The following is a 20,297-nucleotide window of genomic DNA, read 5'->3' as shown; positions in this document are numbered from 1 at the left end:
ATATAGGTGTCATGCGCAATGCAAGGATATGAGAGATATCATAGAAGACAATAAAAAGGCTGAAGTAATGGGGCGCTTTAGTAATGGAGGGAGTATAACGAGTTCTCTAACTTTATCTGATTTCACCTTACGTAATCATAAAAAGGGCATTACAGCATTGCGGATTATCAAAATGCCATCAGTTTCTAAGGTGTCAGTCCTGCTATCTGGTGATAGCGATGGCCTCTTTGTCATCTGGGACTTGGTGACTAAAAGGCCCATTACGTGTACACAAATCAAAGATCATCCACACATTATAGCGTTCCAATGGGTGGGTAGCACCGTACTGTCTATTCTCTGCAAAGATTCCATGCTACGAATGTTCAAGCTGGAAGCATCAGCCTTATTATCTACGGATTTAGTGGTTGGGGAACGTCAGTTTAATAAAACGACGGGTTTGCAATGGGCCCAAATTTATGAAATGCCTGTAAATACATTAAATTTTGCGAACTTTATTATGGATTCTCAAGTCGAGTTAAAAGATGGGAAGGATAACGAATCGTATAGACTTATCTGCTGTCATACTAACGATTCAGAAGCTATAGATATATACCAGATAATGCAAGATCCAAAATTCAAACTACAAAGACCTTTTGATAATATTAATTTCCCCGAATTTTTAAAGAAGCAAAGCCTTCTAGAAATATTTAACGTACCCAAGGACTCCAAGTTCGGTATTATAATGAAGTTGGCCAAATTAAATGATATCATATTTTTAGGTTTTGAAAATGGATTTATAATGGGGTTCACAACCACTTTTGATGAGGAACTCCAGAAGGGCGTTGCGGATTTGATCCATATTTCCAATGACCATTACCCAAACCCAATACTAAATATGTGCATTAGCGGGGATGAACTATATAGTTGTTCCACGGACGGTTTCATAAGCAAGCACAAGTTTTCAATAGACCTTTTAACACGGCCTGCGGCAGAATACATTAAAGATGACACATTACTGATTAAATGTTCTAGTACTTTGAAAGCAAGCAGACCATCTAGAATCGATCTTCCCCTAAAGAACATAAGTCACATCGATGTAATATCAGACGATTACTTAGTCGTGAGTAATTGGTCAGGCAAAACAATTGTTATAAATGAGTATACTTCAGAAGTCTTGCAAACTTTTGTGAAGACAAGAAACAACTTGGTCGCCAACGACAGTTCTATCGGAGACTTAACGAATGGTAACAACTCAAATACCGAATCCAGCTTGAAATCGAAGAACTATAAAGTGGGGTCGATGATCGGGCTAAAATCTTTTGATGTGCAATCAGATGGTTTGAAAGTGGGGGAACTCAGACGCATCAAAACCTTGGCAAAATTCAGTTGGTGTATTATTGGTTATGATGACGGTACCATAAAACTCAATAGACTATAGTGGTTTTTTTATTTTCGTTATAGTTTTTTAAAGAAAAACCATACTCATGGGTACGGACTTAATTATATATATTAATGTGTGCAAGTGTAGTAACCTATGGCCATACGTAGATTGTGTCTATAAAACTGCCAACTGTTATCGATCATTTAATAACTTTTTTAAACATACTTGAGTTTAAACCAGATGTGCTGTTTTTCTTCTTGTCGTTTATCAAATGAGGGTTGTAGGTTGAATTTAAACAGCTGCCACTTCCGGCAGGGTTTGCGATTAGTAGTTTCATCTTTTCCGATAGTTCCTTGACGAGCAGACTAATGGCCACATCAACATTGAGATCATCCATGCTATCTATACCCACAAACCCATACTTCCATTTCGTTGCCAGCTGTCTCCCCATCTCAATTAGCATTGGACTCGCCAACTCATGATTAACATGAGAGCAAACAATTATACATGGTGGCGGTGAATCAGGAGACGAAGGGTCTAGTTCAATGGATTTCAGTTTAGTATTATAAGATCTTAATTGCTCTATCTTGGCGGTCTTTTCTTTGTTATTTTTGCTCCAAAGATGTTTCAAACTGTAAACCAATGAATATATGTCGTCTTCTTTGCCTTCTTCCCATCTTTTCTCATAATTTCGGAATTCAGTCCAAGCATCCAAAATGCAATTTCTGATTACTTTTAATAACTCAAATCCACCATCATCAACTCTCTCCGCATCTGTTCTCAGTACATCATCTCCATATTCTGGGGGGCCTCCAGCATGGTTTAGTTCAGGGACCGCACTATAGATAAAAACATAGCCGTCAATTTTACCATTTAACTCAGAAGCACCAGAGGCAACCAACAATGAAGTGGTGGATACAGGCTGTCTTGGCTCGTCTGCTAACCCATGCAAAATGGATCTTCCTAGATCCCTGAAAAGTGATACTTCCAAGAATGGCACTACGCTATCAGGACTGAAACCAGGTGTATCAATAATATCAATTTGGATAGGTGTGTATTCAGGAGGAATGTAATTCAGAGGCAATTTAAAATGGTTAGCAATATTAAACTTATCTGTTTTGTTATTCTTGAGGACATCTGTTTCTTGATTTTCATTAGAAAAAGTCTGGTAGAACGGCGAATCGGACTTATCTAATGACAAAGACCTCTTAGAATGGCTTTTATTCTGTAATCTCACCGCTTGAAAATTATCGGTGGATGCTTGAAATACTAATGGTGACAGTAATACATTTCTAGAGACTTCTGGGGATGGGAAAATAGGCTCTAGAGTTTGGCTGCTTGGGGAGCGAAGGGAAAGTCTTTCATGAGCTTGTTCGTCTAATATAGTTCTAGCCAAGATCGATGTAGGAACGAAGTCAAAAAGCCAGTTAGTTTGGTTTCTTGTTGGGTAGTGAACCTCATGAACTATATTGACTGTCAGCCTAGATATCAGCGATGTCTTACCAGTAGATGTTCCCCCCAGAACGGCCAGCCGTATCGGTCTTTCTTCAGATATCTTTTCTGACATATGTATAAAATTGTAGAGATAACCTAAAACGATAAAGCACTGAATGCGTGCTAGCAACGAGACCCCGAGATACGACAGTTTAAAGAGTATTTTTCCTTAAATTAAGGTTTGATAAGAGTGCTATTGTTTTCCAATTAAATGTCTTCCATAATTTTTCAAGTTAAACCTCGCTGCGATGGGCATAAGTGAAAAAAAAAGGGAATACTAAGTATATATTACTTTGATTTAGGAAAGATAGACGGGCAAAACAATCGTCAAGTGGATGCATGCATTAGTAGTTATATGTGTAAGGATGTTATGTACGGTATATTTTTGTATTTAAGTGGTTCATTTTCAATTTGGTTTTTTCAGATAGCAATCAGGATGTTGATATTCTCGGGTATCTATCGTGTGTTCACCATTTCATACTCTCATATGGTTCATGTGTTTTGTGATGGAGATTGATTAGACTTATAAGCTCTTGTTGTGGGGCCGCCGCCGATGCCGTAAAGCGTATTTAAGACATTACTGTGGAATCCGATATGGTTTGTCGGGATAGGTTTTGCGCCATTGAGGCCAGATCGCGGTTGGTTTAGCCATTGAGACATGTTGTTTTTTAGTGTTTGTGATTGTGTTTCCAGTAGGGAAGAAGAGGATGAAAATGGTAGTGTGGCCATGCGCGGACTTGATTGCGAAGGTGCTGTGGATAGAAAGGATGACGACAATGGAGGAGACGGGGATGCCAATGTTGAGGTTTGAGAGATGAGTGAGGAGATACTCGAAGACATACCACTTTCGTTTTGTCGTATGTTGGAATTAATATCGCTAGCGCTATGCTTATCATCTTCCATCTTGCATGCATTTTGCAATTCTTGTTCCAGCCTTCTAGCATTACTAAAAGCGGTCAATAAGGTGGGAAGTTGTTTCTGTAGTGATGTTCTTTGCATCATCAATGACATATCTGAGGTAGACGAAGATAGTCTTCTTTCATCCAGACGATCGAGTACTCCGTTAGATAGGTCATCACTGTCCGATGAATTAATTGGTGTCAGATCATGCGTTAACATGGATGCATCGACAATACTATTGACAAATGAGCTGATATYTTCAATTTCCTTTCTTTCATCGATAACGGGAAGACCCTTGAAACGACCGTTTTCCGGTGAAGGGGACGATGACAGCAGTCTTTCTTGTAATGCCTTATTCTCATTCAATAACCAATTCAGGTTTAATGAATTGTACATCGATTCTATATCCAGGAAGACGTGTAAACACTCTTCAAATAAGGAGGAAGACGGAGATCCCACTTCAGAATCTTCTAGCTGCTGAATAAATATCTTAATGAACGCTCTGTACGATTTTATCGTTTCTCTTAGTTTCAGTTCATTCTCATTATTTACCATTTCGTGTTCGTTGCTTTGTTCCTGTAGAAAATGCCATATGGTCACCAGCTCATGATCAATAAGCAAAAGCTTGGATCTAACAAAAATGCCTGCGATTTTCATTCTCAAATGGCGCAGCCTCTTCATGGTGTATATCCAACACTCTAGTAATAATGTCATCGAGTTCTGCAATAGTATGTCAACTCTATTATTCTCTATCGTCCTAGACATTATGAAATCTCTCATCTTGTCAATGTCTTTAGATAACGACTCAAGCGCAAGGGACGATTTTTCACACTTTTTGATGCATTTCAGGCTCAAATCCTTGTAAAAACTATCGTCCTCGTTACCGTTATTTTTATCGCTATCATCGTCGCTATTGTCAGCGCTTCCTTTATTACTCCTGGTCGTTTCGACTTCAAATTGAATCAAAACACTCTTATAAAGGGACCTAATGTACCATGATTGATGGATAACAAACTCTAGCTTAATTATGTCCGTTAGAATCTTCACTAAAGCGTCACAATTATTCAAGGTGGCCTTGGATAAATGTAAATCCTCCTCGTCATTCAGCTTTATTTTCCCTTCCACCTTTCGTTTTTCGTCGTTTATCATCGAAGAGATCCAGCCAGTATTACGGTTGCTATTGGCTCTACTGTCTTCATCGTCCTCTGTATCATTGAGACCAGCCCTATGAAATTTGCTAATAATGGGATCTTCGTCCATTTTTGATCTTGAATTTCCCGAATTGAGTCCCTTCAGGTCATAGTCAGGCTCCACTATGCGGTTTCCATTCATACTATAGTAGCGAAAGTTCTCTTTGGGGTTCGTTTATATGTCTTTTGTTACTGTAGAGTTCACTGCGAGGAGATGACTCGTTGTATTTCTTCTGGGCCAATGGCCGTTTCGCAAAGTGTAAAAATAAGATTTGTTATATTGGGTCATCGGGACGAAATACCACGCTTGGGAAAACAAAACAGTAGTCGACGGAGCAAAAAGTCCTGGATTGATGGCTTCTGTGTTACTGCCCCAATTGCGTACAGGATGGCACGTAGACCAGGCTATTGTCACGGAGAATGAACGGCTCGTGGTCATCCGTTTTGGTAGGAAAGATGATAGACAGTGCATGATCATGGACGAACTATTATCTTCGATCGCTGAAAGAGTGAGGAACTTCGCAGCCATCTACTTATGTGACATTGACAAAGTCCCGGACTTTAATGAGATGTACGATCTCACAGACCCCATGACTGTAATGTTTTTTTACCAGAACAAGCATATGATGTGCGATTTTGGTACGGGGAACAACAATAAGTTGAACTTTACGGTGGATGACAAACAAGAAATGATCGACATTCTAGAAACTATATTTAGAGGAGCCAGGAAGAACAAAGGACTGGTTATCTCTCCGTTTGATTACAATCACAAGCGTGTTTCATGACTTGCTGTGTATATGTAAAGCGGGCGTATAACGTATATACTAGTAGGTAAATAATGCGGAAATTTTGATAGAATACAAAAAGCCTCAAGGCATGCTGGTCCTGTTGAACCACTCATGTGTACAGCAGTAAAATGAAGTGACGACAATATAGGCAGCAACCCTTTTTCCATAAAACAATGGAGTTGAAAAACAACAAAATGTGTCATTGCAAGAGTAGCATCTTGGTCAAGTACAAGACGCGCCACGCCAACAGGCTGTTATGACTTCTTTAGGCAGGGATAAGCTAGAAAGTACGTTGAGAAAAAGGTTTTTCTACACGCCATCTTTCGAGATATATGGCGGTGTGTCAGGTTTATTCGACCTAGGTCCTCCTGGTTGTCAGTTGCAGAATAACGTAGTTCAGCTGTGGCGAGAACATTTTATAGTGGAGGAAGACATGTTACAGATTGACGGGCCAATGCTAACCCCCTACGATGTTTTAGACGCTTCCGGTCATGTTGATAAATTTACAGATTGGATGTGCCGAAATCCGAAGACTAAAGATTACTATAGGGCTGACCATTTGATTGAACAGACGTTAAAGAAAAGACTACTCGACAAGGATGTTGATCCACTGGACCATAAGCGTATGGAGGATGCATTGGCCACAATTGATGGATTTACGGGTTCCGACTTGGTTCGTACTATGCAAGAATATAGGATCAACGATCCAGTCACTAACGATGTTTTAGATGCACCGACTCCATTCAATTTGATGTTCCAGACAAATATCGGGGCATCGGGTCAGTCGAAAGCATTTTTACGACCAGAAACTGCTCAGGGACAATTTCTAAATTTCAACAAATTGTTAGATATTAATCAAGGTAAAATTCCGTTTGCCTCTGCTTCAATTGGGAAATCGTTTAGGAATGAAATATCGCCCAGGAGTGGATTACTGAGAGCGAGAGAGTTTTTAATGGCAGAAATTGAGCATTTCGTTGACCCGTTGGACAAGTCGCATCCAAAATTCGATGAAGTGTCAGATGAGGAGGTACCATTACTATCACGCCAATTGCAAGAAAGTGATGAACCTCACCTACCCGTTAGAATGGCTATTGGAGAAGCAGTAAAAACCGGAAAAGTAGAAAATGAAACTCTGGGATACTATATGGCAAGGATTCATCAATTTTTGTTGAGGCTTGGGGTCAACAAGAACAAATTTAGATTCCGTCAACATATGAAAAACGAAATGGCACACTATGCCACTGATTGTTGGGACGGTGAGTTATTGACCTCATATGGATGGATTGAATGCATAGGCTGTGCTGACAGAGCTGCATTCGATTTGACAGTGCATTCCAAAAAGACAGGGAAAAGTTTGATGGTAAAGCAGAAACTAAACACTCCAAAGGAACGAACCAAGTTGGTTTTAGAAGTAAATAAGAAACTTTTCGGACGGAAATTCAAACAGAGGGCAAAATTGATCGAATCCGCTCTATTAAGTTTATCACAAGATAAGCTGTACAATAAGCATGAAGAACTGAATAAGAACGGTAAACTTACCTTCCAAACAAATGGTGAGACCGTGGAAATTGACCAGAACTTGGTTTCTATTGAAATGAAGACAACTTTACAGCATACAAGAGAGTACATCCCCAACGTCATTGAGCCCTCATTTGGTTTGGGTCGTATTATTTACTGCATATTTGACCATTGCTTTCGGACAAGGCCGGATGATGACGAAAGAACTTATTTCTCATTCCCGTTATCGGTAGCACCAATCAAGGTTTTTATTACAACAATATCAAATAACGAGAAATTCCCTAGTGTGATCAAGGAAATGTCGCAAATTTTGCGCACAAAAGAAATATATTTCAAAGTCGATGATTCTAATACATCAATTGGTAAAAAATATGCACGTAACGATGAGTTGGGTACGCCCTTTGGCATCACCATAGATTTTCAAACTTTGCAAGATGAAACTGTAACTCTGAGAGAAAGGGATTCTATGAGACAAGTAAGGGGGACCGTTGAAGAAGTTATTTCGGTAATCGACAAGATGGTTCATGACCCTATAAGCGAATTCACGTGGAACAAGTCCACAGCAGGATTACTGCAGGTAGCAGTACCCTGAATAAAAGCTAATTAATAAGGGAGATTTAGATACTGAAATGATGTTTTAGAATAACCAAACTATATATATAAGGATAAATTACAAAAAATTAACTAATAGATAAGATTTAAAAATAAAAGATATGCAACTAGAAAAGTCTTATCAATTTCCTTATTTCTTAACAGCCTTTTGGGCAGCCTTGGTAACCTTAGCGGCCTTTTCGGTCTTGTCAACAGACTTGATAACACCGACAGCGACGGTTTGTCTCATGTCTCTGACAGCGAATCTACCTAATGGTGGGTATTCACTGAAAGCTTCAACACACATTGGCTTAGATGGAATGAATTTAACCAAAGCAGCGTCACCGGACTTCAAGAATTTTGGATGGTCTTCCAACTTCTTACCAGATCTTCTGTCGTTCTTTTCCAACAATTCATCGAATTTACAAGCAATGTGGGCAGTGTGACAATCCAAAACTGGAGAGTAACCGGAAGAGATTTGACCTGGATGGTTCAAAACAATGACGGTAGCGTTGAAAGAAGCAGCAGCCTTTGGTGGATCGTTCTTAGAGTCACCACAGACGTTACCTCTTCTGATTTCCTTGACGGAAACATTCTTGACGTTGAAACCAACGTTGTCACCTGGAACACCTTGTTCCAATTGTTCGTGATGCATTTCAACGGACTTGACTTCAGTGGTAACACCGGCTGGGGCGAAAGTAACAACCATACCTGGCTTGATAACACCGGTTTCAACTCTACCGACTGGCACAGTTCCGATACCACCGATCTTGTAAACATCTTGCAATGGCAATCTCAATGGCTTGTCAGTTGGTCTGGATGGCATTTCAATGGCATCAATGGCTTCCAACAAAGTCTTACCCTTGACGACACCGGCCTTGGTTTCCTTTTCCCAACCCTTGTACCAAGAAGCGTTAGTGGTGACTTCAATCATGTTGTCACCGTTCCAACCAGAGATTGGGACGAATGGAACAGTCTTTGGGTTGTAACCAACCTTCTTGATGAAGTTAGCGGTTTCCTTGATAATTTCTTGGAATCTGGATTCGTCCCAGTTGACGGAGTCCATCTTGTTGACAGCGACAATCAATTGTCTAACACCTAGGGTGAAAGCCAACAAAGCGTGTTCTCTGGTTTGACCATCCTTGGAAATACCGGCTTCGAATTCACCGACACCACCAGCAATAATCAAGATAGCACAATCAGCTTGAGAAGTACCAGTAATCATGTTCTTGATGAAATCTCTGTGACCTGGAGCATCAATAACGGTAACTTGGTACTTTGGAGTTTCGAACTTCCACAAAGCGATATCAATGGTGATACCTCTTTCTCTTTCAGCCTTTAACTTGTCCAAAACCCAAGCGTACTTGAAAGAACCCTTACCTAATTCGGCGGCTTCCTTTTCAAACTTTTCGATGGTTCTCTTGTCAATACCACCACACTTGTAAATCAAATGACCGGTAGTGGTAGACTTACCAGAATCGACATGACCRATAACGACAACGTTAATATGAGACTTCTCTTTACCCATTTTGTAATTAAAACTAAGAGTAGATTGCTATGCTTTCTTTCTAATTGAAATGAAATTTAATTAGGAATAAGGAAGAACAAAAATTGAAACTTGGAAACTGAAAACCATTTATTAACTTAAATATCAATGGGAGGCCATCGAAAGAAAAAAAAACCAAAAAAAATTTTCAATAATAAAAAGAAACGTGATAAAAATTTTTCTTTTGCCTTTTTCGACGAAGAAAAAGAAACGCGGTAGAGCCTTGTTTCTTTTTCCGGACCCTTGGCGCGGGTAATGGCCAGCCCTCAAAATGATGCAAGAGGGGCATGCTTTATGCGGTGCATGGGCGCATCCGGCCGGCGCGGCGATGCGTGCCACCCGAGAGAAGCCCGGAGAGAAAAAAAAGCAGAAGAAACTATACAGATGCAGGGTGTGTGGGGGAAGCAGTATGCGGTGTGGGTGTGATGTGAGGATCTGCGGTCCTAGAAAATTAAATGTTCGAAGGTTTTGTTGCTGTATGCGATATATATAATTGTGGTGTTTATTACGTATGGACAGATGGCTTTCCGTTTTTCAAACGCTCTGGCCTGCCAAAGTCGGGTGGTCGCTTTCTGTGGTATGGCTGTTGATGTCCAGGCTGTCGATGATTTCGTTCTGTGCCTCCATGTCTCTGAAGAACTCTCTGTTGGCAAGGCTAGAGGAGGAAGCAGATGGAGACGTCCTTAGTCGGATGCCGCCTTGACCGTTGTTCCTGCCTCCGAACAGAGGGCTCACCAGCGACTTGGTGAACCTTCTCGCTGACTTGGCGATTCCGCTGAAGAATCTGCTCCAGCGAGATCCGTCTTCTATGAGGTCCCAGTGAGGTTGCTCGTCCAAAGACGGCGATATTTCGTTCAGCTCGTCGCTGTTTTTCAAGTGTCTGTTCAATTTAGCGTAGATCCATCTTCTGCCGGCAAACTCGACCAGGAAGAAAATGGCGAAGATCCCGATGAAGATGCCCACAACGTTGACTTCGTTTTTCTTGTTCGATGTAGGACAGGCATAGATGCTGCGCACTTCGAAGAAATAGGAACAATTGTGCAGGTTACCAATGTACGCTATCTGCGCCTTGGACTGGATCTCTTTGTCACAGACGAAATTTAACAAGGTCGCCTTCTTGTCCTTACCATTCGGGCATATCGAGCCGTTTTCGTATTTCAAAGTCAGTTTCTTGGTGGACGAGCCACCAACTAGCACGGGTTCTGTACTGAAATCACCAATCGACACCAAGCTATCCTCATCTTCATGGTCCACGTAAAACGCACCCGTTAGGTTAGACAGTTGTTGAATTTCAGTCTCGCCAACGGGGCTGGAGCAGATCCCCAATGTAAAGTTGGTGTCGTAGCCCCAACCTCTCACGGACCATTTCGTCTTGGAGGATTCATGTTTATTCTTCCCGGTTTTCTGTTCTTGACCGTCTCTTAACTTGTTTGGAGTTGATGAAAGTTGTGATAGATCGATGTATGATCCAGTGACCGGGTTGGTCACTGCGCAAAACAACTCTTCGGTGTTCCGTTCTTTGGGACTCGTGATTGCCTTTTCTTTATTCTGAATGGTGACGTGTTCATCTCCTCTGTTTGGAGGCCGGTATATATGCAAAAGTATCGGTATGCATACAATTAAGATGCACGATAGATATATCAAAGAAGATCGCTTCAGCATCTTTCTTGCATGTGGTCCTGTGTTGTTTGACATCTGTTATGTCTTCTATAAACACACGTCTTATTATGGATTGGTTGACCTAGTATAACACCCCTTTTACTTTTTGCGTTGTTAGTTTAGGAATACTTGGCGTTTTCTTTTCAAACCCTTTTCGCTTCAGTTTTCTCTGTTAACCACACCCGAATACGGAAATACGGCATAATGCAATCCCAAAATGACAGTAATGTAGCGGACAAATATAAAGAATGTTAACAAACGTCCAACAGCTAGAAAGGTTTTTTTTTCCATCACAAGAGGATAAAGCAGTTGGTTTCTTATCTTTGTTTTTAAAAAAAACCTTTTCATATTCTTAACTAGACTTGTTTTTTTCTTCTAGATGACGTTCCTCGTTCACTTGGCCTTTAACTGTAGAATCTTATTGGTGTCACAAAAAAAAAAATATAAAACGTTTTCGAAAAAAATAAAAAAGTAAAGTATACATCTATTACAAAGCTTTCTAAACAATCGCACAATATCGTATTATTGTCGAAGTAATAGAACTAAGAATAACTGTCTTTATAAGGATTGCTAGCTATTAAAAATATAACTAAAATAACGATCATAATCAAAATTAGACTTTAATTATGCAAACAGTTTCGGGAATCCTGCCAACAACATTAAGTCCATCCGAGCTTAAATCTGATGATGAAAGAACTTTCCAGTTTGACGAAGAGACCGAGGTGGCAAAGCTTGTGGACGAAAGTGAAGATTTACGAAGACTGATTAACAAGACTACCCAGCTGGGTATCAAAGTCGACCATATTCACAGCAAAACAGATCAAGAGATTGCCAGGTTGGAAAAAGTGATCGAAGAAGTTGCTAAAAATGATAGTCTCTTTAGGTCTTGTTCTAGTAAGCTCAAGCGAAAGAATGCGTGTAAACATGCTTCAGACAGTGAAAGCAGTACGAACACTCAACTGAAGAGCCTTTCTCACTTGCATGGCCGTCACGACCATGATTGGAAGCAAAAGTTAAATAAATGGTTCCGAAAGAATAAAAGTAAATTTGCCATACGATCGGCCAGCGATCTGAAAATGACAGATGTAGATAACCTGTTTCACTCGCAGACTAGATTTGTAGAAGATAGCAAGTCGCCATACTTTAGTGAAACAGATGGCTATATGAACGGTTTGGACATCATATCACCATTAACCCCGGATGATTTCGACGATAATGAAAAGTGTGTTAAACTCGATGAACCTAGTCAAGCATGTCCCAATTCAGACCTGAAGAAGACTTCATCAAGTCCCACATTTGGAAACCATGCAAACAATGAGCTGGTCGTGAATGGTACAGAGAGTATCGTTAGTGAACCTCCCTTGCAAGAAAGTAAAAAGATCATTCTAAAATATCGAAGCGTTAGAACATCTCTTAGCGCCATAGGTTCTGCGAAAGCAACCTCCAAAAACAATAGCAGTGTGTTTCGCATCTTCCACAAAAGCTCAGGCCTTATTGACAAAAATCAAGAAGACGTGCCACGAATGTGGGATGTGGTCAGAAATAACTTGGAGAAAGAGGTTTTTCTTTTACAAGAAAGATTCAAAAGGTGGACTTCAAAGCACAAAGATACTGGAAAGACTCAAGTCCTTAACAGCAACTGTGTAACCATCCCTTTATCACTATCCGAATCGGGGCCAGGAACACAGTCGGAATCTGGATTCTGTTCCATGCTTGGGTCAGAAGCCCTGCTTCAAGTACAAGCTTGAATGCGTACCAGAAGTAGATAAAAAAGCGCCTTTTGCTTGCCAAATACAGGCAAGGGCGTGCTATAAATAAAAATTCAGATAATGCCAACTATAAACAACATTGTTTATTATTCTCACATATGTACTGCATTCTTGAAATTGAAACGCGTTAATAAAATACAAAATTCTTAGCACACACGCGACGCGTTACCCTGCTGATAGAAAAATAATACGCTATTCATGTGCTGCATTTAAAACCATGTGTGACATTTTTAATGGTATTATTGTATATTGTTTTCTTACAGGAGGAGAGTATAGGCCATTTTACAGAGTGGCTACGTTAGTTCATAAGGATCAAAGAGAATGACGACCACATCAACGCTTACTGGAAGCACATCTTTGTCGAGCACAGCAACGGCTTCGACTTCGGCAGTTAGAGGTACCGACGGATGCGTGGTTTGCGATACCGGGGCATCGTGCCCTGATTGCCCTTCAGGCGAATACTGTGTTATGACTTCATTAACGTGCGACAGCTGTTCCACCTTCTCTTGTGTCAAGCAGCCCAGCTCACAACTAAATGGTTTAAACAGTACTTCCACTAGTTCTAGTTCTCATAGTTCTAACAAAAATGGAGAGATCATTGGAGTCACACTGGGCGTTATCGGTGGTGTAGTGGTTATTGTTTTGGTGACGTTATTTTTTATCAATGAGAAATACTGGAAGCCTAGAAGGCAAAGAAACAAGGCTTTGAGATTAGAAGAGGGATCGCGAAATTATGGGAACGAAGACGAATACTTTGAGGACGAAGATGAAGACGACGATGATGATGATGATGAAGACGACGACGACGAAGACGACGGGGATATGAGAAAGGATGAAAATTACACCAAGTTCAATGCGCCATTGGTTCCTCCAAACCTCAACGCCCCCGGAAATAGAAGTTCTACATCCACTACGCGCACAAGGGCCTCTAATATCCTGCCCATTGCCTATATCCCCGGTGTGACAAGCGCACTGACTGCTGAGAAGTTGCAGTCAAAGCTACGTTCGAGCGCTAAGAGACAAAACGCAGCCGGCGACATTAGATCACATATCACGTTGGGCTCGTCCATCCTAGATGGCCTAGATGAAGAGTACGATGACCACAACTTGGGCGCAAACAGGGACTCGGAAGATAACCTGATAACTGCCATCCGTGCCAAACCGAAACTGGTTCAAATAGCTGAGGAGGAGAGCGACAAGGAAATCCAGGACCTAGACATCATCGAGGAGCAATCAGAAGCGGACGACCTTACAGAAGATGTTCCGCACATCAGAAACGACGAAGACGAAGACGAAGACGAAGACGACGACGAGGGAAGTTTCATTTTGGATTTAGAGATCCCCGAATCAATACGTGAGGGAACCAAGGACGAACGCGTGGAGAGCCCGTTCGAGGACAAGTTCCAACTACCAGACGAACAATAGACCCAAGTTCATCCGCCCACTACGAAAGCGTACCCGAGACTCCGAAACCTCCTCCACCCCCCCCCCCCATATCAATATTCAATACACTCCGCTTATTTAGACATCTACATACTTCGGTATAAGTACTTTTTTACTTCTTCGAGCCCCCATCGCGGGTTCTACAAAGCAACAAGAACGCATTGCAACCCTCCCCTATCCAAAAGCCGCGAGTGGTACATAGGCGTAATGACTTTGGAATGTCACGCAGATCAGCACCGGCTCACGCTGCACTGAGCCATTTTTCACGCACCAGTCCTCTCTTTCTCTATGGGCGGAGCTAAAGTAAAGTCCCCCCACTGTGTTAGCATGATGCTCGAGATCAGATTATCAGAGCAGCGCTCGTTACCCGGCCTGCCAGCGGGCCTAAAAGCACGTGCACTATATCCCCGCGCCGGGTACCCGCCGGGATTTCCGTTTTCCCACCGCTATTATCTCTCTTTCGTTTTTTTTTCTTTCGGGAAGACCGGCGGCGTTTTCCGTTCCGCTCGCGATCTCTGAAGAGCTTCGAGAAATGAAAAATTTTCTCGAAAAGCCAAAAAAGGTACGAACGTAGACTGATAGAGATGCGTGATTCATATATAAACAGTTTCCCGATCTTTTTGGTTACGTACATACTTCCCCCTTATCTTTTAGTTACATACTTGATCACGGCTTCTTAATTAATTAATTTTCTTGTTCTCATCATTCTTCTTGTTCATTCATTCACACACTCTTTCTTTTTTTTATATTTAGCTTTTAGATCTAACTGAAGTACGACAGAGAAGTAAGCTCATCTCACGCCGCTCTATATACTTACCTCTTCAGCACACAGAATGACTCAATTCACTGACATCGATAAACTAGCTGTCTCCACCATCAGAATTTTGGCTGTGGACACTGTCTCCAAGGCCAACTCTGGTCACCCAGGTGCTCCATTGGGTATGGCTCCTGCTGCCCACGTGTTGTGGAGCCAAATGCGTATGAACCCCACCAATCCAGACTGGATCAACAGAGACAGATTTGTCTTGTCGAACGGTCACGCCGTTGCCCTGTTGTACTCCATGCTACACTTGACCGGTTACGACTTGTCCATTGAAGATTTGAAGCAATTCAGACAACTGGGCTCTAGAACTCCAGGTCATCCTGAATTCGAGTTGCCTGGTGTTGAAGTCACCACCGGCCCATTGGGTCAAGGTATCTCTAACGCCGTCGGTATGGCCATGGCTCAAGCTAACTTGGCTGCTACTTACAACAAGCCAGAGTTCACTTTGTCCGACAACTACACCTACGCTTTCCTAGGTGACGGTTGTTTGCAAGAAGGTATCTCTTCCGAGGCCTCTTCTTTGGCTGGTCATTTGAAATTGGGTAACTTGATTGCCCTCTACGACGACAACAAGATCACCATCGATGGTGCCACCAGCATCTCCTTCGACGAAGACGTCGCAAAGAGATACGAAGCCTACGGCTGGGAAGTTTTGTACGTTGAAAACGGTAACGAGGATCTAGCCGGTATTGCCAAGGCCATTGCCCAAGCTAAGCTATCCAAGGAAAAGCCAACTTTAATCAAGATGACCACCACCATCGGGTACGGCTCCTTGCACGCCGGCTCCCACTCCGTTCACGGTTCTCCATTGCAACCAGATGACGTTAAACAACTAAAGACCAAGTTCGGTTTCAACCCAGACAAGTCCTTTGTTGTCCCACAAGAAGTTTACGACCACTACCAAAAGACCATCCTAAAACCAGGTGTCGAAGCAAACAACAAATGGGATAAGCTGTTCAGCGAGTACCAAAAGAAATACCCAGAATTAGGTGCCGAATTGGCCAGAAGATTGAGCGGTCAACTACCTGCCAACTGGGAATCTAAACTACCAACCTACACCACCAAGGACTCCGCTGTCGCCACCAGAAAACTGTCGGAAATTGTTCTTGAAGACGTTTACAACAATTTGCCAGAATTGATCGGTGGTTCTGCCGATTTGACACCTTCTAACTTGACCAGATGGAAGGAAGCGCTAGATTTCCAGCCACCTTCTTCCGGTCTAGGTGACTACTCCGGTAGATACATCAGATACGGTATCAGAGAACACGCTATGGGTGCCATCATGAATGGTATCTCCGCCTTCGGTGCCAACTACAAGCCATACGGTGGTACTTTCTTGAACTTTGTTTCCTACGCCGCCGGTGCCGTTAGACTGTCTGCCCTATCCGGTCACCCAGTCATCTGGGTCGCTACACATGACTCCATTGGTGTCGGTGAAGATGGTCCAACACATCAACCTATCGAAACTTTGGCACACTTCAGATCCCTTCCAAACATTCAAGTTTGGAGACCAGCTGACGGTAACGAAGTTTCCGCCGCCTACAAGAACTCTTTAGAATCTAAGCACACTCCAAGTATCATTGCTTTGTCCAGACAAAACTTACCACAATTGGAAGGTAGTTCCATCGAAAAGGCCGCCAAGGGTGGTTACGTACTACAAGATGTCGCTAACCCAGATATTATTTTGGTCGCCACTGGTTCCGAAGTCTCATTGAGTGTTGAAGCTGCCAAAACTTTGGCCGCTAGTAACGTCAAGGCCCGTGTTGTCTCTCTACCAGACTTCTTCACTTTCGACAAACAATCTCTAGAATACAGACTATCCGTCTTGCCAGACAACGTTCCAATCATGTCCGTTGAAGTCCTAGCTACCACATGTTGGGGCAAATACGCTCACCAATCTTTCGGTATTGATAGATTCGGTGCTTCCGGTAAGGCACCAGAGGTCTTCAAGTACTTCGGTTTCACCCCAGAAGGTGTTGCTGAAAGAGCTCAAAAGACTGTTGCATTCTATAAGGGTGACAAGCTCGTTTCTCCTTTGAAGAAAGCTTTCTAAACATCTGATCATGAATCATCAGGTTTAGTATGATATTTTTTGTCAACAATGAAACACAAAACTCTATACAAACTAAATACAGCTTTTTTTATAAAACAGTCAAAGAAAAAAAAATAGTTCCCCACTTTTAACGATACTACAAATATTCATAATCTTCTTTTTTTCTTTCCTGATTCTTTTATATTGCACTTGATGAAAAAACCTGACCCCTATGGTCTCTTAGTTTCTTTTTCTCCTTTGTGCCAAAGCAGGCCGAGTTTGAGTATCAAACTCTTCGAGCAAATCGTATCATTTAATTTATACAAAGCCAGGTTCCAGCGGGCATACTTATGGAGTATCAGGACTTTCTATTATACTATTATAAGAGATAAATAACTGAGAAGTAAGTGGACGAAAAAAATGACAGTTGGAGAACCAAAAATTTCAGTTGCGTTTATATGTTTGGGTAACTTTTGTAGATCGCCAATGGCTGAAGCTATTTTCAAACATGAAGTGGAAGAAGCCAATCTAGAAAATCGTTTTGATAAGATCGATTCCTTCGGCACTTCTAATTACCACGCAGGAGAAACCCCTGATCWTCGTACAGTATCTATTTGTAAGCAACATGGTGTTAAGATCAACCACAGGGGTAAGCAAATAAAGACCAAATGTTTCGATGAATTTGACTACATAATTGGTATGGATGAATCTAACATCAGAAATCTGAAAAAAATACAACCAAAGGATTCTAAAGCTAAAATATGTCTCTTCGGTGACTGGAACACTAATGATGGTACCGTTCAAACTATTATAGAAGATCCTTGGTATGGGGACATTCAAGATTTCGAACACAATTTCAAACAAATCACGTATTTCTCGAAACAGTTTCTGGAAAAGGAGTTATAGACTAGGAAGAATAATAAACTAATCACGTGAGGGGTCTATATTGGGCTAGAGAACAATTTCTCGACCAAAGGTAAGACTACAGAATGGATTTTTTAGATACTATATTTACTTAGTTAGTATGATAGGTTTTAAATAACTAAAAAATAATCCTTTTTACAGCTTTTCAAAATCATCTTCATTATATACAAAATCATTTCCGCAGCGTCTCGCTAACCAACTCTTTTTATAATCGAAATATCTCCAAGATTCTTCTTCAGATTTGCCCATTCCTGGTGGCAATTTTTCGATCTCTTTATAGTACCAACAACGGTCGACTCTGTTAAATAACCAGTTTCTATTTTTGTAAAGCTCTCTAGCGGCTAAAAATTGTTCATAGGAACCTTGGTAATGATAGAATATGAAAAACAAAGTATCAAGGTCGAATTTCATGAATATTCTTGCTAAAGAAGTTCTAGAATAGATATCGTCATGCTTTTTCGATTTTATTTTACCGTCCTTATCGAACTTATCGGTTGTGTCGTTTTCGCTATTTGTTAAATTTAAGGGCACATCATAGGGATAGACAAATCGGATTGGCTCACTGGGGAAAAATATTGACGTTGGATGAGGTAAAGATAACGGTTTTGTATAAAGACATGGCGAATCAGCATCTAATGAATCAGGACAATTTAAAAGAGAGGATTCTAGTTGTGATACCATTTTTGGCGACATTTCTTGAAGAGGTTGCATCAGGTACTTTTTCGAGTCTAACCAGTATTTTAATTCGTCGCTAAATAACGGATTTTGAAAGGCTGGGTTCGTTTCTATATCGTTTTGAATAATTTTTTGGATTTCTTCCGTTCTATCTTGCGGAAAACTCAATTGTTCCTCAGAATCGTTTTCGGATTCTTTCTTTTTCATGGATACATTGGTAGCTGGTGGACTGTGGAAGGAATCATCCAGCTTCATTGTATCATCTTTGACTGTATTCAATGGCGTGTCGATTGATACAGGCGTAGGAGAAGGAGACGCCGATTGAGAAACCGATTCAGCAGCTTGTGCCGATGAATTTTCCACCGTATCCAGCGTGGAAGTCTGCTTTAGTGGGACTTTTTTCTTGGGAGAACGCTCTTGTTTTTTTGTTGAACGAATACTGGATACAGAAGATTGATTGTTTGCTTCTTTGGGAGCTTCTTTAGGAGCCTCACTATTATTAACTAATGAAGGTTGGATTTCGCAACCCATGTCTTCGTAAATTGTATCATACTCGATGAAATCCGGATCATCGTTATTTTCAACATAGTATTTAATATCGTCTTGGAATTCTTGCACAGGTTCTGGCTCCATTTCATTATTTTGAAGTTTCTTCAAGATATTTTCTAAATTGGCGATATGAAATTCGTGTCTTTCTGTCTGTTCCTCATTCTCGTGAGCCTCGAACTGCTCTAGTTGCTTTTGTAGCTCGTCTAAACACTCATGAATGAACACAACTTGGTCTCTCTTTTTAAGTTCTTTAGGATCCTTGATTATATCTGGATTCGTCAAGGCTTCTTTGGAAAATTGTTTCGTTTTCATCAATTTCTCCACGGACTTGAATCTTTCCATGCCATTTTCGATGAGCCTTCTATTTGTCATCAGCACGTTCTGCTTATCCTTTACGTCCTCTTTGCTTAGCCATGTTTTTATTTGGTCCCTATGTTTTTGTAGTTTTTTTATCTCTCTTTTCAGGTCTGATTCTAGCTTTTCTCTATGCGATGAGTTTGAGGGGTCTGTAGATTGAAATTTTTCATATATGTCGTCGAAATCTTCAACACCTTCTTTCACTTTCTTCAAAAGCTTATCAATATCCTGTTGTAGTTTTCTCTGAGACATGTTGGAATGGGCGGGTTTTCCACGCAATGAATGAATGAAGTAGAAAAAAACAGTCAATTACAGTTCCTGATTATCTACCGATGCCAGGTGGATGCTACTAATCCTTATTACTCTGCACTTGAATAGTTTACTATATTCATTGTTGAAGCGCTCTCAAGCTAAGAAAAGTTTCGTAGCCAAAATTAACGGAAGGGCAAAAAAACCACAATCAGAGGGTAATCGTAAATCTTTCATCACATGACTATCACATGACTGGGTTCAAGTGTAATACAAAATAATGTAACACAAGCGTTAACAAAGATAAAGTTGAGGAAAGGCGAAACCTTTATAATACGTCGTGATGATGTGTCGGTTGGTTTTGATCGAGAATGCGCTGGAAGTCTCTCGCAGAGTACCGTATGCTATGAAATGATCATTATACTAAGGA

The 20,297-nt window shown here is 41.1% G+C and overlaps 12 protein-coding genes across 12 annotated transcripts; 7 read left to right on the top strand and 5 right to left on the bottom strand.

Moving 5' to 3' along the window:
* Positions 1 to 28: 28 nt before the first annotated feature.
* ASA1 (Asa1p) lies at positions 29 to 1,417 on the top strand (the record flags this gene model as incomplete). The annotated part of the gene is made up of 1 exon (XM_018368519.1): positions 29 to 1,417. The coding sequence occupies one exon, from the start codon at positions 29 to 31 to the stop codon at positions 1,415 to 1,417; it is 1,389 nt and encodes a 462-aa protein (XP_018219099.1).
* A 142-nt stretch (positions 1,418 to 1,559) lies between these two features.
* On the bottom strand, positions 1,560 to 2,927 carry DI49_5534 (uncharacterized protein; the record flags this gene model as incomplete). Its single annotated transcript, XM_018368518.1, has 1 exon — positions 1,560 to 2,927. One exon carries the CDS (start codon positions 2,925 to 2,927, stop codon positions 1,560 to 1,562), a length of 1,368 nt encoding a protein of 455 aa, XP_018219098.1.
* A 419-nt stretch (positions 2,928 to 3,346) lies between these two features.
* On the bottom strand, positions 3,347 to 5,086 carry MDM36 (Mdm36p; the record flags this gene model as incomplete). The annotated part of the gene is made up of 1 exon (XM_018368517.1): positions 3,347 to 5,086. One exon carries the CDS (start codon positions 5,084 to 5,086, stop codon positions 3,347 to 3,349), a length of 1,740 nt encoding a protein of 579 aa, XP_018219097.1.
* A 211-nt stretch (positions 5,087 to 5,297) lies between these two features.
* On the top strand, positions 5,298 to 5,729 carry DIB1 (U4/U6-U5 snRNP complex subunit DIB1; the record flags this gene model as incomplete). The annotated part of the gene is made up of 1 exon (XM_018368516.1): positions 5,298 to 5,729. One exon carries the CDS (start codon positions 5,298 to 5,300, stop codon positions 5,727 to 5,729), a length of 432 nt encoding a protein of 143 aa, XP_018219096.1.
* Positions 5,730 to 5,988: 259 nt separating this feature from the next.
* On the top strand, positions 5,989 to 7,842 carry GRS2 (putative glycine--tRNA ligase; the record flags this gene model as incomplete). The annotated part of the gene is made up of 1 exon (XM_018368515.1): positions 5,989 to 7,842. One exon carries the CDS (start codon positions 5,989 to 5,991, stop codon positions 7,840 to 7,842), a length of 1,854 nt encoding a protein of 617 aa, XP_018219095.1.
* Positions 7,843 to 7,992: 150 nt separating this feature from the next.
* TEF1 (translation elongation factor EF-1 alpha) lies at positions 7,993 to 9,369 on the bottom strand (the record flags this gene model as incomplete). Its single annotated transcript, XM_018368514.1, has 1 exon — positions 7,993 to 9,369. The coding sequence occupies one exon, from the start codon at positions 9,367 to 9,369 to the stop codon at positions 7,993 to 7,995; it is 1,377 nt and encodes a 458-aa protein (XP_018219094.1).
* A 552-nt stretch (positions 9,370 to 9,921) lies between these two features.
* MRL1 (Mrl1p) lies at positions 9,922 to 11,082 on the bottom strand (the record flags this gene model as incomplete). Its single annotated transcript, XM_018368513.1, has 1 exon — positions 9,922 to 11,082. The coding sequence occupies one exon, from the start codon at positions 11,080 to 11,082 to the stop codon at positions 9,922 to 9,924; it is 1,161 nt and encodes a 386-aa protein (XP_018219093.1).
* A 590-nt stretch (positions 11,083 to 11,672) lies between these two features.
* Positions 11,673 to 12,794, top strand: DI49_5528 (uncharacterized protein; the record flags this gene model as incomplete). The annotated part of the gene is made up of 1 exon (XM_018368512.1): positions 11,673 to 12,794. The coding sequence occupies one exon, from the start codon at positions 11,673 to 11,675 to the stop codon at positions 12,792 to 12,794; it is 1,122 nt and encodes a 373-aa protein (XP_018219092.1).
* Positions 12,795 to 13,136: 342 nt separating this feature from the next.
* Positions 13,137 to 14,240, top strand: OPY2 (Opy2p; the record flags this gene model as incomplete). The annotated part of the gene is made up of 1 exon (XM_018368511.1): positions 13,137 to 14,240. The coding sequence occupies one exon, from the start codon at positions 13,137 to 13,139 to the stop codon at positions 14,238 to 14,240; it is 1,104 nt and encodes a 367-aa protein (XP_018219091.1).
* An 851-nt stretch (positions 14,241 to 15,091) lies between these two features.
* TKL1 (transketolase TKL1) lies at positions 15,092 to 17,134 on the top strand (the record flags this gene model as incomplete). The annotated part of the gene is made up of 1 exon (XM_018368510.1): positions 15,092 to 17,134. One exon carries the CDS (start codon positions 15,092 to 15,094, stop codon positions 17,132 to 17,134), a length of 2,043 nt encoding a protein of 680 aa, XP_018219090.1.
* Positions 17,135 to 17,533: 399 nt separating this feature from the next.
* LTP1 (tyrosine protein phosphatase LTP1) lies at positions 17,534 to 18,019 on the top strand (the record flags this gene model as incomplete). The annotated part of the gene is made up of 1 exon (XM_018368509.1): positions 17,534 to 18,019. One exon carries the CDS (start codon positions 17,534 to 17,536, stop codon positions 18,017 to 18,019), a length of 486 nt encoding a protein of 161 aa, XP_018219089.1.
* A 153-nt stretch (positions 18,020 to 18,172) lies between these two features.
* NOT5 (CCR4-NOT core subunit NOT5) lies at positions 18,173 to 19,870 on the bottom strand (the record flags this gene model as incomplete). The annotated part of the gene is made up of 1 exon (XM_018368508.1): positions 18,173 to 19,870. One exon carries the CDS (start codon positions 19,868 to 19,870, stop codon positions 18,173 to 18,175), a length of 1,698 nt encoding a protein of 565 aa, XP_018219088.1.
* Between the last annotated feature and the right edge of the window lie 427 nt (positions 19,871 to 20,297).

Source organism: Saccharomyces eubayanus, chromosome XVI (genome assembly GCF_001298625.1).
Source record: "Saccharomyces eubayanus strain FM1318 chromosome XVI, whole genome shotgun sequence".
In the NCBI taxonomy this organism is placed as follows: Eukaryota; Fungi; Ascomycota; class Saccharomycetes; order Saccharomycetales; family Saccharomycetaceae; genus Saccharomyces; species Saccharomyces eubayanus.
This window is presented reverse-complemented; position numbering and strand designations above follow the sequence as displayed.